The sequence below is a fragment of the Rhinopithecus bieti genome, unplaced genomic scaffold (genome assembly GCF_001698545.2).
Source record: "Rhinopithecus bieti isolate Rb0 unplaced genomic scaffold, ASM169854v2 scaffold_31787, whole genome shotgun sequence".
Classification (NCBI taxonomy): domain Eukaryota; kingdom Metazoa; phylum Chordata; class Mammalia; order Primates; family Cercopithecidae; genus Rhinopithecus; species Rhinopithecus bieti.
In genome coordinates this window covers 3,800,942-3,816,593 of record NW_016814655.1, presented here as the reverse complement: position 1 = coordinate 3,816,593, position 15,652 = coordinate 3,800,942, and the positions used below count along the sequence as shown (strand labels likewise).

General features: G+C 53.8%; 2 protein-coding genes across 6 annotated transcripts in view; one reads left to right on the top strand and one right to left on the bottom strand.

Moving 5' to 3' along the window:
- The window catches only part of NEURL1 (neuralized E3 ubiquitin protein ligase 1), a 158,756-nt gene that overhangs the window by 94,962 nt on the left and 48,142 nt on the right, over positions 1–15,652 (top strand). For 2 of the 3 annotated variants that reach the window (XM_017851739.1, XM_017851740.1), the window contains exons 5-6: positions 1,230–1,376; positions 1,843–4,239. The exons of the other annotated variant lie outside the window; for it this stretch is intronic. In XM_017851739.1, coding sequence (XP_017707228.1) covers positions 1,230–1,376; positions 1,843–2,081 — 386 coding nt within the window. In that variant the 3' untranslated portion in view covers positions 2,082–4,239. Of the gene's footprint in view, positions 1–1,229; positions 1,377–1,842; positions 4,240–15,652 lie in introns of those variants that run through there. 3 annotated transcript variants of the gene reach the window in all.
- Positions 5,746–15,652, bottom strand: part of SH3PXD2A (SH3 and PX domains 2A) — a 72,167-nt gene continuing 62,260 nt past the window's right edge. For all 3 annotated transcript variants that reach the window (XM_017851738.1, XM_017851736.1, XM_017851737.1), the window contains one exon: positions 5,746–15,430. In XM_017851738.1, the coding sequence (XP_017707227.1) occupies positions 13,457–15,430 (1,974 nt within the window). In that variant the 3' untranslated portion in view covers positions 5,746–13,456. The remainder of the gene's footprint in view (positions 15,431–15,652) is intronic.

Here is a 15,652-nt window from a genome sequence, read left to right as displayed (position 1 = left end):
TCTCAAAAAAAAAAAAAAAAAAGAAAGCTCATGGTTTTACTGGAGAAACAAAACTGGAGTCCTGCGCACAGAACAAATAATACCCCAGCCTTTGTGGTTGTATAGTAATATGTCTGTAGTGCGTGTGTGTGTGTGTACTTGAGGGAGTAATGTGGTCTGGGGGTAGTCAGGGTGGCCCGGAGGAAGGAGTTTGAGGACAGCCCCCAGAGGCTTCCTGGACAGCCAGCTCTTTGAAGGCAGGGGCTGTTTCCAGCTTTCTGTCTGCACAGGGCCTGGTGCCTGGTAGGTCCTCGGTAAGGATATGTTGAAGGGAAGAAAGAAGGAAGGAGGGAAAGAGATAGGCATGGATTGTTAAAAAGGAGAGGAAGGCCAGGCGTGGTGACTCACGCCTGCAATCCCAGCACTTTGGGAGCTGAGGCAGGCAGATCATGAGGTGAGGAGATCGAGACCATCTTGGCCAACATGGTGAAACCCTGTCTCTACTAAAAATACAAAAAAATTAGCTGGGTATGTTGGCATGTGCCTGTGATCCCAACTATTCAGGAGGCTGAGGCAGGAGAATCCCTTGAACCTGGGAGGTGGAGATTGCAGTGAGCCGAGGTCATGCCACCGCACTCCAGCCTGGTGACAGAGCGAGACTACGTCTGAAAAAATATATATATATAAAAAAGGAGAGGAAGTGAGTGATGGAAGGAGGAAGGAGAGGAGGAGAGAATCTACGATCAGAACAAGGTGGGAAAGGGTGAAGGCAAAGGCATTTCAGAGGTGCCATGCAGAAAAGGTGGGTGATATCTGGGGACAGTGGTGAGGAGTGCAGGGCTCTGAATAGGAGGGTGAGGTTGCGGGGCAGGGGAGATGGTAACGTACATGCTCCGGCCCAGGAAGCTTTGCAGAAAGCATACGTGGGGAGGAGTGGAGGTAGGTGCCAGGCAGGGGCCTAGTTTGGAGCTGCTGTTTTAGCAAGAAGCAAGCAGGATATGGCCCTCCAGTTCATAGGTGAGAACAGAGGCCAGGCTGGATGCTGACTGGGGTCAAAGTCTTTAGCTGATTAGCTACATCCCACGGCAGTAATATCAAATGATCCCCTGCACCAGCCTGCAAAATCCCGCTCTCGGCCCTGTGGCTGGTCTGTGTGGTCAAGCCTGGGAACCCACTGTGAGAGACAGAGCTTTCTCCAGTTTGGCCTGGACAGGCAGCTAGCGTGTCCTTCCCTCCCTCCCCTTTCACAGGCTCCACCATCCTGGCTGAGCGTGGTATCCCATCACTCCCCTGCTCCCCTGCCTCCACGCCAACCTCGCCCAGTGCCCTGGGCAGCCGCCTCTCTGACCCCTTGCTCAGCACGTGCAGCTCTGGCCCTCTGGGTAGCTCTGCTGGCGGTAAGTAGGCTGGCTCCTCTGTTCCATGGTGACTGTGTGGGACTGTGGCAAGGATGCGGCCTTTGTGTCTGGTCTGGGAGTGGAGAGGAACTGGAGCTGGGTTCAGTGAACCTTTGTTGCGGGGTGATTTCTGGGGTCATCCCCTTCTGTCCCCTAGCTCGGCAGTGCCAAAGGGTAGCTTAGGAGAGACCTACCTTAAACAATTCAGGACTCTTTCCTTTCTCCATCTTGCCGTATTTTCTCTCACTGCCTCCTAGCCACTCCCCTCATCTGGGGGTGGAGTGGGTCAGAAGTGGGGCTGCTCAGAGCTCAGCCTCTTCCCTTGTGCCCTGGAAGTTGGGTTCAGGGTGAACAGGCAGATCCTGATAAATGGAGGGGGGCACAAGAGGCCGGGGAGCTCTCTTCCCATGAATCCAGTGTCAGGTTGGGCCATGTCTCCTCCTGACTGGTGCCCCCTTGTCCTCAGGGACAGCCCCCAACTCACCAGTGAGCCTGCCTGAGTCGCCAGTGACCCCAGGTCTGGGCCAGTGGAGCGATGAGTGCACCATTTGCTATGAACACGCGGTGGACACGGTCATCTACACATGTGGCCACATGTGCCTCTGCTACGCCTGTGGCCTACGCCTCAAGAAGGCTCTGCACGCCTGCTGCCCCATCTGCCGCCGCCCCATCAAGGACATCATCAAGACTTACCGCAGCTCCTAGCCCGTTGCGGTGGCCCACCCTGCACACCCATCTCCTCGGCCTTCAGCCCAGCCCCAGCTGAGGAACAAGCCAGTGGGGCCCCTTCTCTTCCTCATTTTGGAAACTTTTCCTCCTCCATTAAACATGGGAAACTGAGGCCCTTGAAGGTTTGGGGAGAGGGGGGTATCAGGCAGGGAGGGGGCAGAGGCAAATCGCCAGGCAGAGGGAGGGGAGGAGAGGAGGCCGGCCTCTCCCTGTCTCTCCCTTCTCTGCACCCAGCTCTTCTCTGCATGCTGAGGGCTAAATTGTGATCTCAGCCTGCCCTAATCTTTCCCCATCTGGGGCAGGTTTCTAGGAGGTGTCTGTAGTCCATATGGCACCTTTGTGAGAATTAGAAGACTTGTACCTTCCTCTGGGCAACTGCAGCCCTGAGCCAGGGCATGTGGCCTGGCTAGTGCAGTGTGGACTGGATTTTAGGCTCATTTGCCCCCTCAGCCAACTGCCCTTGAGGAGTGTACAGCCTGCTCAACAACCGCCCTGGGCAGGCCGCTCCTGAGCTGCTGTCTCCCTCTCTGACCTAGGCCTACTTTCTCTTTCCTCATTCCCTGCCCAATGGGCATGGCAGCTGGGGGTGAGAGGCTGGTGGGTGCCTCCTGTCCTGGGCAGGCTGCAGCCTCATGCCATGTCTCTCTCCCACTACCCGATGGGCACATGGACAAGCTGCAGAGGGCTCCAGGTTCTGGACCCCTGGCTGAGAAGGGGAGGACCCTGTCCTGGCTGTAGCCTTCCTGCCCCAATCATCTCGCTGGATGCCGCTGCCCAGGGGTAGCCCTTCGGTATGGGCTGGGGAAAAGGGTTGGTCTTCTGCCACGGTCCCTGACAACAGGTTTGCAGCTACCCTCTCAGACCTTTTCCCCACATCTTGTGCTGTCCAGGGCCTGGGCTGATAGAGCCTGCGGCAGGCCTGGGATGGGCCAGGGCCCCGGGTGGGGAGGTGTGCGTTCCCTGGGCCAAGACCAGCCCTTTTCCTCATTTTAATTAATTTATTTGGTTTGTGGTTTGGGTTTTTGTTTGTTTGTTTGTTTGTTTGTTTGTTTGTAGGTGAGTTCCCATCCTCTGGGCCCCTAGAAATACTGCCCTTGTGTATGGGGTACCTGGGAAAGGGTACGACTGAGGCAGTCATCACTCAGTATCTTCCTCCGACTCCAGCCACAAAGCTCATACCCATCCCTGCCAATCATGAATTGGAACTCCATAAGGAGGGGCCAAGTTGGGAGGCCTTTTGGCAAACAGTGTCCATTTTACAGAGAGGCAAACCGATCCTCCTTAGTGCCATGGGGCTGGTGGTCACCCAGAGCCATAGAGCACCCTTCCTCCTGGGCCAGAGCTGGGTTATCATGGTTGACTCAGGTATGTCAGGTGGCCCAGGAGGTCCCCCGTCCATAAGGACGTCAGACTTCAGGAGGGCTAGTGTTCCCAGTGTGGGCCAGGAATAGGACAGGGGGACCTTGTGATGGCAGGGCAGGGAGCCTGTTTGTAGGGAAGATGAGGAGGCAGGGTCTGCCTCTCACACCTCCAGGTTCTCATTCTAAGTTCTGGGGAGGGAGTGCTCCACCTGCTGAGGTTGGTCCTCTCAGCCCTGCCTGCCCTGGCGTGGGCTCTCCCAGCCTCCCAGCCCTCTGCCCCCTCAGATGGCTTTTTGTTTTTGTTTTTTTGCATCCATCAGAGACTGCTCCTCTGTGTGGCAGGCAGGGCATGGGTTTTAGTCCTGGCCACTAACCAGCTGTGTGGCCCTGGCTGAGTTGTAGCCCCCTGGAGCCCCAGCTTCTACTTCTGTAAAATGGTTGTTTGGGGAGAGAGGGGCAGGCTTTCTGTGTGACTGTCGGGAGTTCTTCCGTGAGGGCTGCCATGGGGTGGTGTGCCAGGACCTCAGGCTGGGCCTTTGTGGAAGTCACTGTCCCACTATGGGTCTCCACTACCCAGTCACTGACCATGGGAGACCCCTTTTGTGGGAGGGAGCGGGGGCTAGCTAGCAGGCCCCCCAGCCAGGGATCCCAGAGGCTGAGGGTTGGGGAGAGGAAGCCATCATCTCATTACCTCTGTCAGTGCAGGGGTAGCTGCTGCTTCCCTTGTGCACTCGGGTCGCTGTGATTGTGAATAAAGGTGATTTCGTACCAGCCTGAGGGCTGTGCTGTGCACGGAGCACTGGGGAAGGAGGGCCAGTGTGTGCGTGCACATGTCGGGGCAGGCTGGGGTGTGGGAGGGCTGGTGTCCTGGGTACTAGGGGAGTCATCAGGAGGGGTGGCCCTTCCCTCAGGGGTAATTGCAGGCCTCTGAGGCTTCAAGGTGGGCTGGGACAATCAGGGAAGACTCCCTGGAGTCACGGGCTGGAGCGTGACTTGGGGCTAGAATGCCAGGTGAGCCTTGTAAATTGGGAGAGGCCACTGCATCTGTGAGGAGCAGGGTGTGGTGGGGAAGGTGCCCTGGGATTCCACGAGGAAGCTTGGCTTTCCGCTAAGGTTGAGCAGGGCTCAAATCTGCTGCTTGTGGGGGGTGCGCAGTGCCACCTAGGGGCTAATGGGAGGATGACAAGTGGTCGACTCAGGTCATCAGGGGCTGTGCTCTGAGCTCCCCAGGAACAAGGCTTCCCCCCCTCTCCCCAGGCTCAGACCCCCACATCTGGAGGGAGCTCAGCTGTGTTCCCACTGGTGGGTGCAGAGGCCTATACCAAATGGGTGGTGCCACTGAGGAGAAAAGGGAGGCCTCTGGATAGAGTCCTTTAAAGAAGTGTTCTAGGTGCGCCGAGTGAGCCGAGTGGTGGGGAAGGCTGAGGGGAGAGGGGTGGTGGGGAGGAGGCAGCCAGACTGGCCCCAAGGTCCAGGCACAGTGTTGGAATTGAGCTCGTTTGGCAGCGCCAGGGCTCAGAGGCGTGTGGGATACCTGCCTGCCCATCCTGTCCCTGGGAGGATGCTCAGGCTACCCAGCCTCTGCATGGTCTTGCACAGCCATGGCCTGTTCCTACCATCAGGGCTACCCGGTCCTGCTTACTGGGGTCCAGCAAAAGCAGGAGAGCGTCGGGGCCATGCTAAGGGGCAGCTAGGCCTGCTGGATGTGGGTCCTTGGCCCCAAGATCTGCATCTTTCAAAGCCTTGGCCACTGCCCAGAAAGCCTCCCAAAATGGGGAAGAAGCTGGAGGAGCTTGACCGTGATTCTCAGCAAGAGTGAGAGCTGGCTCATGTCTGTAATCCCAGCACTTTGGGAGGCTGAGGCAGGAGGACTGCTCGAGCCCAGGAGCTTGAGACCAGCCCTGGCAACATAGCAAGAACCTGTCTCTACAAATAATAGAAAAAATCATCTGGGCATGGTGGTGTGCCTGTAGTCCCAACTACTCAGGAAGAGGCTGAGGTGGGAGGATTGCTTGAGTCTGGGAGGTTGAGGTTTCAGTGACCTATGATCATGCTACTGCACTCCAGCCTGGGTGACAGCGTGAGACCCTGTTAAAAAAAAAAGAAAAAAAAGCGAGAGCTTACCTACCTGCCTGCCCCCACCCTCCAGTGTCCTTTCTTTCAGAGGGCCCTGGGATCCTGGAGTCCACCTTGCAATTTGAGATAATGGGACATTTGCTATTCAGCTGGATGGGGTTTTTTTTTTTGGTGACAGGGAGAATTAAGAGGTGATTCTGTTTGGTTAAAAAGGCCCAAAACTTTATTTAGTTTTCAGGGAAATATAAGATGCATGTAAACATAAACAAAATACAAAACAAAACCCAAATCTTAGTCTAGAAGCATGCCAAGACAGAGCATTTTCTGCAGACCAAAGAGTCCTGTCAAAGTGATAAGGGACACCTGGAAAGTGGCAGGCCAAGGGGCTGGTCCCTTCCCCAAGAGCACTGCATTTTGTGATGAGATTAAAACAAACCAACTCCACTATTAAAAATGTTAGAAACATGGAGATAGTTTAGCACCACCATTGATTCTGGAAATATTTCAGCACTCAAATTGACTGCACTGAGTTTAATGTCCTTTCTCCAGTTTCTCTGCTGAGGAGGAAAGAAGGAAAACCTGGAAGAAGGGCTCCTCCTGACCCCACAGAGCCCACTAAGAGCTGGGAGGGGAATTCCATGAGGAATTCTCCAAGGTTCTGGAGTTCCAGAGATGTCCACCAGTCCCCACCCAGCCATGCAATCCATATGCTCACACTTCAGGGATTACTGAAGTCTGCCTTGCCCCGGAGTCACTTCCTGCAGACCTCTGAGTACCTGCTGGGAAACCCATTTCCCATCCTGTGTCCTGGATTTAAAGAAAACCTGTTGCAGATAATGAGTTGTAAATTCAAGAAGGGTGGCTGTTTTGCTGTTCTCTCTGCAGTAAACTCATATGGGGAGTGTGCCTTGGTCATAAGGCACTGCAAAATGGCAGGGTATATCCATGGATGAATGTTCATCGTACCCAGTCTAATTCATACCAGGTGGCAGGCTCAGCAAACTGAACCACCACAGGTGTCAGAGATACTTGAGAATGACTGGTACCAACAGGATGACAAAGGAGGTTGCCTTCCTCCCAGATGTGCCCAATGGAGTCTGAACCCGGGTTCTAATTTGTGGAGGTGGGTCCCTACTGTATGACCCATTGTGGTCACTGGTCTTTGAGCTATACAACTTGAGAGGCTAGCTTTGGATTGGACAGTCAAAGGGAAGTGGGCAAAACCAGCTGAGAAACCGGGAGCTGGATGCATATATTCTGGAATCAGGGCCTGCAAACTCAAAGATTGGTTTGTGGCTGGTGACTTCCCCTCTCTGCTAAGTAAATCAGTGACCATTCATTGAGAACCGATGGGGACCCAGCATGTGGCCCAATGAGTGGCAGTTTTTTTTCTAGCCAGCTTCTGTGGCCAAATTTAGAGGATTTTCCAACCTGCTGTGGCTGGACCCTTGGGTGTTGAATCACTAAATTCCGTTTCTACCTGCTCTTTTCTTCCTGAAACACTCAGAACTGACTTCTTCCTTCTTTCTAATCAACAAAGACAAAACTCCAGACCCCTTTCAGCCTTCACACAACTTTTCTTTCTAGAAGACATCCTCTTGTGGAAGCCGCCTTTCCTAGTGAAGGGCAGTAGGCCCCAGCTACCCTAAACATGCACATGCTCTTCTTATCAACGTGCCTCTCACTTGCCTCTAACGTGCTCGAGCCTTCCTTTTGCTCTAAATAATTCTTCCTCCCTCCTTCCCTTTTTCTCTTTCACCTTTTGAGGTTTAGCTTATTGGCCAGGATGGAACTGGGAGCAAGGCAGGGACCTTCAGTGCAGGGGACCCCATTCTCTAAAGCCACTGAGTTCTAGGACTGCAGTAGGAGAGGGTGTTGATTGTCAAGGTTAATTGCAAACTTGAGATTTTAAAAAGACAGGATTGGGGAAGGGGGATTGCGTGCTAATCCCAACCTTATAGACAGGCTGGGATCAAGGCCTTGGAAGGTAGAGCCCTCCACCCAGTCTGTAAGCACCAGTGTGCCCACCTTATGGCCTGGGGACCCAGGTTTGCAGGAGAGAAGTTAACAGTGGGGCTGTTTTCCCCAAAGCTGTGGGTCACACTCCTGTCTTCTCACTGGCTCTGATCATGCACCTTGGGAACCACACAGACATGAGACTGCACCAAACAGGGATCATGATTTAGCCAGAAACTCATGAAGGTCTAGCAGAGCCCTCCATACTTCCCAGAAGTGTTCAGTCTGGCCCTGCAGTTGGGACTACACTTACATGCACCTGCAGGTCTTGTTGGGTGCACCAAGAGCAAGTTCTCACCCTGACCACCTGACCCACCCTCTGAAACAAGGATGAAGGGACTGGAAGCTTTTATTTATAAGGGGCTTCTCATACCCATGGCATGACTGAAAGGTGGGAGTCAGCCTGCTCGATGACACATCTGTAGGGGGTGGCCTAACTGAACCAACCCAGTGTTTCTATACCCAGTGGCATCTCTTTTGCACATCTTCATTTTGGAGCCTGGGATGACTGCCTAGGCCGCTTATGCTAGACCTGTTAATGCCAGTGTGAAATTTCCAACTAAATATTTAATAAAATAATTACAAAAAGAAAAAAAAAGACACATTGCACTCTCCAGCCAAAATGATGTGTGTGAATGACACACACACTTGCTGCCAGAAGCTGTGAGTCCCTTGGGACCTGCCCATTGCCAAGGACTTGTTCAATGGAGACAGCTTTGCCTGGTTTTTTTTTTCTCTAACCCCATGTTATTTAGTTCAAGTGGGATGTTACCAACACTTGCGTACACACACATGCACTCGTACACCACACACGCACGCACACACTCTCAACACATGGCCCTCAAAAAAGTGAGGGAATCTTAATTATTTAGCAATGTGGACAGTTCTCTTCCCAGAGAGCTCTGCATTGAGATTCTCAAAGACTGAATATCTAGATGGATATAAGCCAAGGGAGAGTCCCACACAGGGCACAGTCCCACTCCGGGGCACAGAGATCCGTGTCTGTGCAGAAATTCACAAAATGGGGGTTGGAGCAGCAAGCATACAGTACTGGAGGTGGAGGGAACAAGCCACAGGGACGTCCCTGTCACCTTGAGGGGCAGAGCTCTGAGGCTCAAACCCAGAGGAAACTTCCCATTCTGCTGCTTTCTCTACCGGTGCTGAGGAAGGAGGCCAGATTGGTACTTGTTGTGGGAAGTTCTGTCTGCAGAGAAACTTGAATAGACCCCCGACTCTTCCTGGAGCAGAATTTGTACGGACTGTCTGGGTGCGGAGCACAGGCAGGGCTCACTCCTCAGGCTGAAGTCGCTGAGATGAAAGGACAGCTCAGGCTGCCCATTGGTGTCTCACTAGGGTGTGCACGGTCAAGTTTCTCACATTCCCCCCAAGATTTGGTGACTTCTAGGCTTCCTGCCTAGAAACTGAACTGAGGGCACCCAGTTTTAGAAAGATTCAAACATACACCAGAAGGATCACAGCCCAAACATCAGGACACTGGGGTGGGAGCGGGCTGCTGGGAGTCATTTTTAGGCCAGGTCTGAGCAGCTGGCTGCACCACAACAGAAATCAAAACAAGGAACAGTTCCTGAGGGCCTGACTCTGCTCCAGGGACTGGGGCCCCAGAGGTCAAGGGCCCCATGCCTGAATCCCTTTCTGCTGGGTGGATCTGGCAGGGACCCCTATCATCTTCCCAAGGAAGGGGGAGAGGAGAATACTACAAGATCAAACTCCACCAACCCACCCACCTGTTCCACAGCTAGGATTCCTTCAGCAGCCCGCTCCCTGCCTCTCGCTGCCTGAACACCACTGGTATTCCCTCCATTGTCCCCAGTGAGCCCTGGCATCCATCTTGGTAATATTGCACTCTTCCTGTCTCTCAGATTGTTTCCATTTTTGATTGAGAATGCAAGGTATTTGGAGGGGGTAGGGGAAGTGAGTAACCTTAAAGAAATAATATATTAGTTAAATACAATAACAGGAAAATAGGGGTTATTTTTTTCTTTTCCCCTTAAAACAAAACTACCAAACCAAGGTCTAAACTTAAATAGTCCTATACCTATTCTGCAAACACTAGTAATAGGAAAATAATGCCTGACTGAAATTCCCTTGTCTTTTTTCCTTAGATGATAAAAGTAGTAACATGCCTTGCTGAGGAAAGCAATGGATATAAATGCCTGTAAAATATGCTGCTCTAACATCTGAAAGTGATTACAATGATTCTATATAATGCCTTCGTCAAGATGGAAAATCAAGGAGGAAGAAAGAGAAACCTTTGGGGCCAGGCTGGGGGTAGACGGGGCTGAGGCCTGGCAAGACAGCCGGTCTACAGCCACTGGATGCAGGGGAACCCATAGGGTGTGGAGCACACCTGCTACTCAGGGTTGCCCCTTTCCAGCTCTCTCTCACTGCCCCCAAAGTCCCATGGCCTGGTAAGAACAGTGAGGAGGAGAGAGGCAACACAGCCAGGCCTGCTGTCACAAAGAGGGATGAGGTGGGGGGAGATGACTTTTTTTCCCCCTGAAATACAAGGAAAAGGTCTTGAAATGGAAAGGAAAACAAAGCACCAAATGCTGCATCTTCGGGCATTATATGAACCTCAATAATGACCTCAGAAGGGCTCATTATGGTTAAAGTTGCAGTATACAGCAATACAGTGTCATTTCACATTTTCAATCGCAAGTCATGGGAAACTAGGTTTGGACACTGCGGAGATTTTGTTTTTCTTTTTCCTTTTTTAGTCCGATCTGGTTTTCCTCCAGATGGGTCAGAGCCCTAGGCCCCCTCCCTCCTCTGCCTGCTGCCGGCAGTATCCTTCAGCATCACAAAGCAGCTCAGTAGCTCTAGGGAAAGGCCCTCTTGCCCTGGCTAGGGCTAGGAGTCCAGGGGCACAAGGCCTGGTATCCCCTGGCCATGTCTGAGAAGGACTGGCATGCACCCTTCTTGCTTCAAGTATTAATATTCTCTTTGGGTTTGCAGCGTTTATGCTGTGAGTTAGGGGGTGAGGGGGCGAGGTGCGAAGACTGGGGCACGGCAATCCCTGTTCACTGCCCAAATCTACATGCTGTCACCAGGTGGCAGCATTCCCCACTTTTCCTGGATGCCTGAGCAACTCCCAGCCATCCTTGGGGCTGGATGTCACAATGTAAACATGACCACACAATAAACTATAATGGCGGTGAAGAGGAGCACGGAATTAATGTAGTGGGGAGATCTGCTATTCACTAGCTGTGGGATTTTGGAAAAGTCATTTCCTGTCCTTGGGCCGCAGTAACAGGAAGGGATGGGAGAGTGACCTCTGAGGTCTCTTTCAGTTCTGCCTTTTAATGACTATCACTTACAGCACTGGGGATCAAGGAGAGGAGATCCTTGGGGAGCTGGGAGGATGTGGGGGGCAGTGCAGGTGGTGGGGAAGGGCAGGAAAGGCAGGCTCTGGGGAGCACTGTGGTCCAGTCCAACTGAGATGCTCTGTGCTTGGCAGACACGCTCTGCACTCCCTCCTGGCCTGGCTGGCGCACTAGTGACTGAACTGGCTCAGTGCAGACATCTGAGGAGCGAGGCTGCAGGGCCCTCCCCCTGGAAGATAGCTACATTGAAGGTTCTTTACCTGACAGTCACTCTACTTTTAAATTTTATTTTAAATAGTCATAAATTATTTTTTCTCTTAATAAATATGTGCTGTTTAAAAATGAGAAAAGTATATACTGCATCTTTAAGTCATGCACTTTGCTCTCTGGGTTTTTTCCATTCTACCTTATTTAAAGTGCATTAATTAAAAAATAATGAACCACTTCTTTATCATTATTGTTCAAATAAGTACAAATAATATTAATATGAAGACACTAAACACTACCATTAGTACTGCAATCTAGCAGATTAACTCAACATCCTGCTCTATATAATACTGTCCAGCAGAAGAAAATAACTAATTTCAATTTTAAACAAACTCACAAAACAAAAGGAAACAAAACAATCTCACCACAGGCCTTCAACAAAGAACACGAGCCATTTGCTCTAGCTGCCAGGTATCAGTGTATGGCGAAGGACAGGGGCTTGGGGTTGCCTAGGCAAGGCCTCTGGGATGGGGTGTGGTAGGGTAGGGGTGGGGGTGGGTTTTGAAGGCACTGAGACGCTGGGTCCCATGCTGCCCTGCCTGGGTGGGGGGTAGGGTGAGGGAGGGCCTTTCCGCCTCTATAGAAAACACGAACCCCCAGTCCAGGGACCCTGGCAGCTGAATCGGTGGCTGTGAGGCCCGATCTGTCCAAAATCAAAGGCACGTGTGGAAATCCACTCCCAGCGAAGGGGTAGTCCTTGGGGGAAGCCGGCTAGGCTTCTGGAGGGTCCCCGCTGAAATGTCAACAATTGAAAAAAACAACCCAAAGGTGACAGAGGACCTGCAGGGAACTTTATTCTCTTACTTCTGTCTTCACTGGGGCATTGCCCCTTGGGAAGACCAGGTTGGCTCCTGGCACAGGGATCCTCCATCTTCTTGGGCACCTGTGGCATTGCCAGCAGGCCAGAGCGGGTGGCTGGCAGTGCTGGCTCCAGTCTGACCCAAGGGGCCAGCCGGGTCCCCTCTGCCCATAGTGGGGGCAATGGCTGCTTCTCCACACTTCATACGTAAGGCTTCCAGCCCTGCCCAGCTGGGGAACACATGCAGAATGGTGGTCACCCAGCAGACTGGGAGCTGCCTTCTCTCCAAAAGTCTGGCTCCTGAACACCCTCTTCCTTCCTGGGGAGGGTTTTTGCCCCTCTGAGGTTGTGCAGGAACCAGAAGAACAGTTTCTCTGCTTCATCATGTCTGCAACCTGGGGCTTGCCTAGCCCCCAATTTTTCTGGCAGGCACCAAGCTCCAGCACAGTCCACACAGTGGAAACCAAATGAAACAACTTTGGCTTGTGGAGGGGGAAGAATGTGAAACCAAAACAAAAGCAAAATCACCCGCCCACAAGATACAACAGAAACCCCATCCACTACCCATCCCCTTCCCGTGTGAGGCCGACCACCCAGGCCCCCAAACAACCCCTAAAATAAGACGCAAACCAAAGGCCTGACACATAAGCCCCAAATCAACAAACCTCTCCCGAAACATGCAAAGGAACTGCCCGCCCGGAAATACCCAAAATAGTCTGTGCAGATTATGAAGAGACTGGTGGCTTTGCCCACCCTCTCTGTAAACTCTGGTACTGTGTCCTCCATGGGGTGCCCCGCAGAGAGCGGGCTCTCTTCTCAAGGCCAAGACAGTGACAGCTATGGAAGATGGTCCTTGCTGGCACCTGGGAACTGCTTTTTCTTCAACTAACAGTGACAGTGGCCTGGCCCAGGAGGAGGCTTGAGCTCACAAGACACCCCCAAGCCCCAAAGCCAGTGGTGGCTTCTAATGTACCCACCTGTGGTGTGCAGTGGCAATGCCTGGGAAACCAGCGCAGTTCACAAATACAGCTTAGGACAATAGCAGGGCTACCTGGAGTGGCAAGATGCCAGCAACCAAAACTGGGCCAAGCAGGGGCAAGACACTGGAGGCCCCCATGACCACGTCTTTTCCAGATCTGTAGCAAAGGCACAACTGGGGTCTCCCACACAGCCTGTCCCAAATGGCATGTAATCCATTGGTGAAGTCCCCATGGTGCACAGGGGATCTCAGCTTTCTTGGCCCTGGGTCCAGGCCTGGGACTCCCTGGTCCATTCCCTTACTTACTCAGTGTGGGCACCCCCATCCCCTACTTTCCAGCTGTGGGATGGCTTGGACGGGGGGCATCTTTGAGGTCACCCATTCTGCAGGGTTGAATGTTGTCCACCCCCCACCCCTCCCGTTTTTTCCTTTCCCTTTTGTTCGTCTCACCGCTCATCCAGTGGGCGGCCAGAGAGGCACACTGAGGCTGCAAGAACCCAGGCCCTCTGCTAGTTCTTTTTCTCAAGGTAGTTGGAAGGCACCCAGCCTTTGAAGGGCTTCACACCATCCAGGATCTGGCAGTACCACCAGCCATTAGGGTTCCTCTCCAGAACCTCCATGGACACTCCCTCCTGGAAGCCTGCTGTCTCCTCATCCCCCTCGTAGTCCGCGATAGAGACGTACACGTCTTTGAGGTTATTGTGGATGAACTGAGACTTCTCAATGGGCTTGGGGCGCACGGGGGATACGGGGATGCCGTTGCGCTGGGCGGGCAGCAGGGGTGAGTCTGAACCCTGGCTGGCGGCCCGTTCGGCCAGGCGGCCCTTGGCCTCAGCAGCAGCGGAGCGAGCAGTGCTAAAGGAGGAGTTCCGTCGGACGCCTCGGAGGCCATCAGTGGCCGTGAGTGACTCATTCCTCCGCAGGGCGCAGGACAGGTTGTTGTCCTTGGGTGGCGGGGACACAAACACCGACTGGGGCCTAACCGCCACCTGCCGCACCCCATTCCTCATCTTCACTGCTGGAGTGCCTGAGGTCTTGCCGAAGCCCCCGGGAGGTTTGGAGGGGATGGGGGGCGTGGCCTTCTTGCTCTGGTTGACGGTGTTCAGCGCTTGGACGCGCCTCTCGATCTTCTCCAGGCTGTCTGACTTGCCTTCGTTCTGCCTGCCCTTGGCGGGCACTGCGTCCGGCTCTTTGCCAGAGGGGTCAGGTTGCTCGTTCTCATCCAGCACCAAATAGTGGGAAGGAGCCCAGCCCTCCAGCTCCCCAAACCTCACGTACCACCACCCACTCTCCTGCTTCTCTAGCACCTGCACCTCCACGCCCGCGGGGAAGCTGATCTCTGAGTCCTGGACCTTCTGGTAGGCACTGCATGTCATGTATGAGGTGGCTGGCCCTTCCCATTCCTTCTTGGTGGGACACGGGGGAGTGGTGGCCGGGAGGGTGATGAGGTCAGATGAGCCTCGCCTAGACCCCTCACCGGGAGCCTCGGAGGCCGTCTGCGGGGGTAGCTCTGAATCCTCACTCTTGGAGCCCTTGAGCCCTCCGCGGAGCTGGCCCGTGGGTCTCAGCTGGCGCCGTAAAGTGCTGATGTCCATCTTCTCTTGGCTCTGTGACTCTGCTCGGTTCAGGAACGGCTTGGGCCGGACCGATGGCTTGGCCCGGGCACAGGAGGTCAGCCCAGCATTCGCATCAGCATCCTTCTTTGCCCTGACCTTGGGAGTGCCGCGGATGCCTGCGTCCGAAGCAGAGCGGGGCTTCAGGTCACCGCTGGTTTTGGACAAGGAAGAGGAGGAGGAGGAAGAGGAGGAGCAGCAAGTGGTGTTGATGGTGATGGATGAGGAAAAGGAGGCTGAGGAGTGGTTCTTCCCCAGTTCTGCCTGGGCATTCTTCTCTGCCTTGAGCTTTAGGAGTGATGATGACTTGGGGGAGCCTGATTTGGGGGAGTTTTTCCTGGCCAGGGACAGCGAGGAGCTGCCTGGGGAGTCGCTGTCCCCGGAGGAGCCTCTGGCTGACAGGGTGTCCTCTGCATATGGCCGGAAGCCCTCATTTTCATAGATGGTCTCCTCTTCCAGGGCCACGTCCTCAGAAGACTCGCCCACTTTGAAGCGGGCCCGCTGCAGAGAAGAGGCCGGCGAGGGCCGGTGGGGCTGGGCAGGCCGCCTCTCCCCTGAGGCTCTGTCCTCCACGGGCTCCTCGCTCAGCTCGGGCTCTGAGTCAAAGCCGAATGCAGGGATGTCATACTCAGGCTCCTCATACTTGAGCTTCCGTGGGGAGTCCTGGCTCTCACTGGCCCCCGTAGGGCCCTCCTCAGCCTCCTTGGGCTTGCTGGGGGGCGCTGGCGGGGGCACCTTGGGCCGGGTCAGCGTGCTTGTGCGGCGGCTCAGGTTGGGCTTCTTGCGCTTATCGATGTATGATGCGGGGGCCCAGCCCTCCTTCTCACCGATCTGCACGTACCACCAGCCGCCTGAGTTCTTATCAATGACCTGGGGGACGAGTGCAGACAAGCCAGTGATTTGGGAGCATCTGGGACCCTATGACATCCCAAGGTAGGAGTATCATACTTTGGCTCTGGGATAAATTATCTCCATTATACAGATAATAAACCGAGCCACTGAGTAAGTGGCCCAAGACCCAACATAGTAAATAATGCACCAGAATTCAAACCTAGGTCTCTGTCATCTCATGATTGGTGGGTTCCCGCTTGC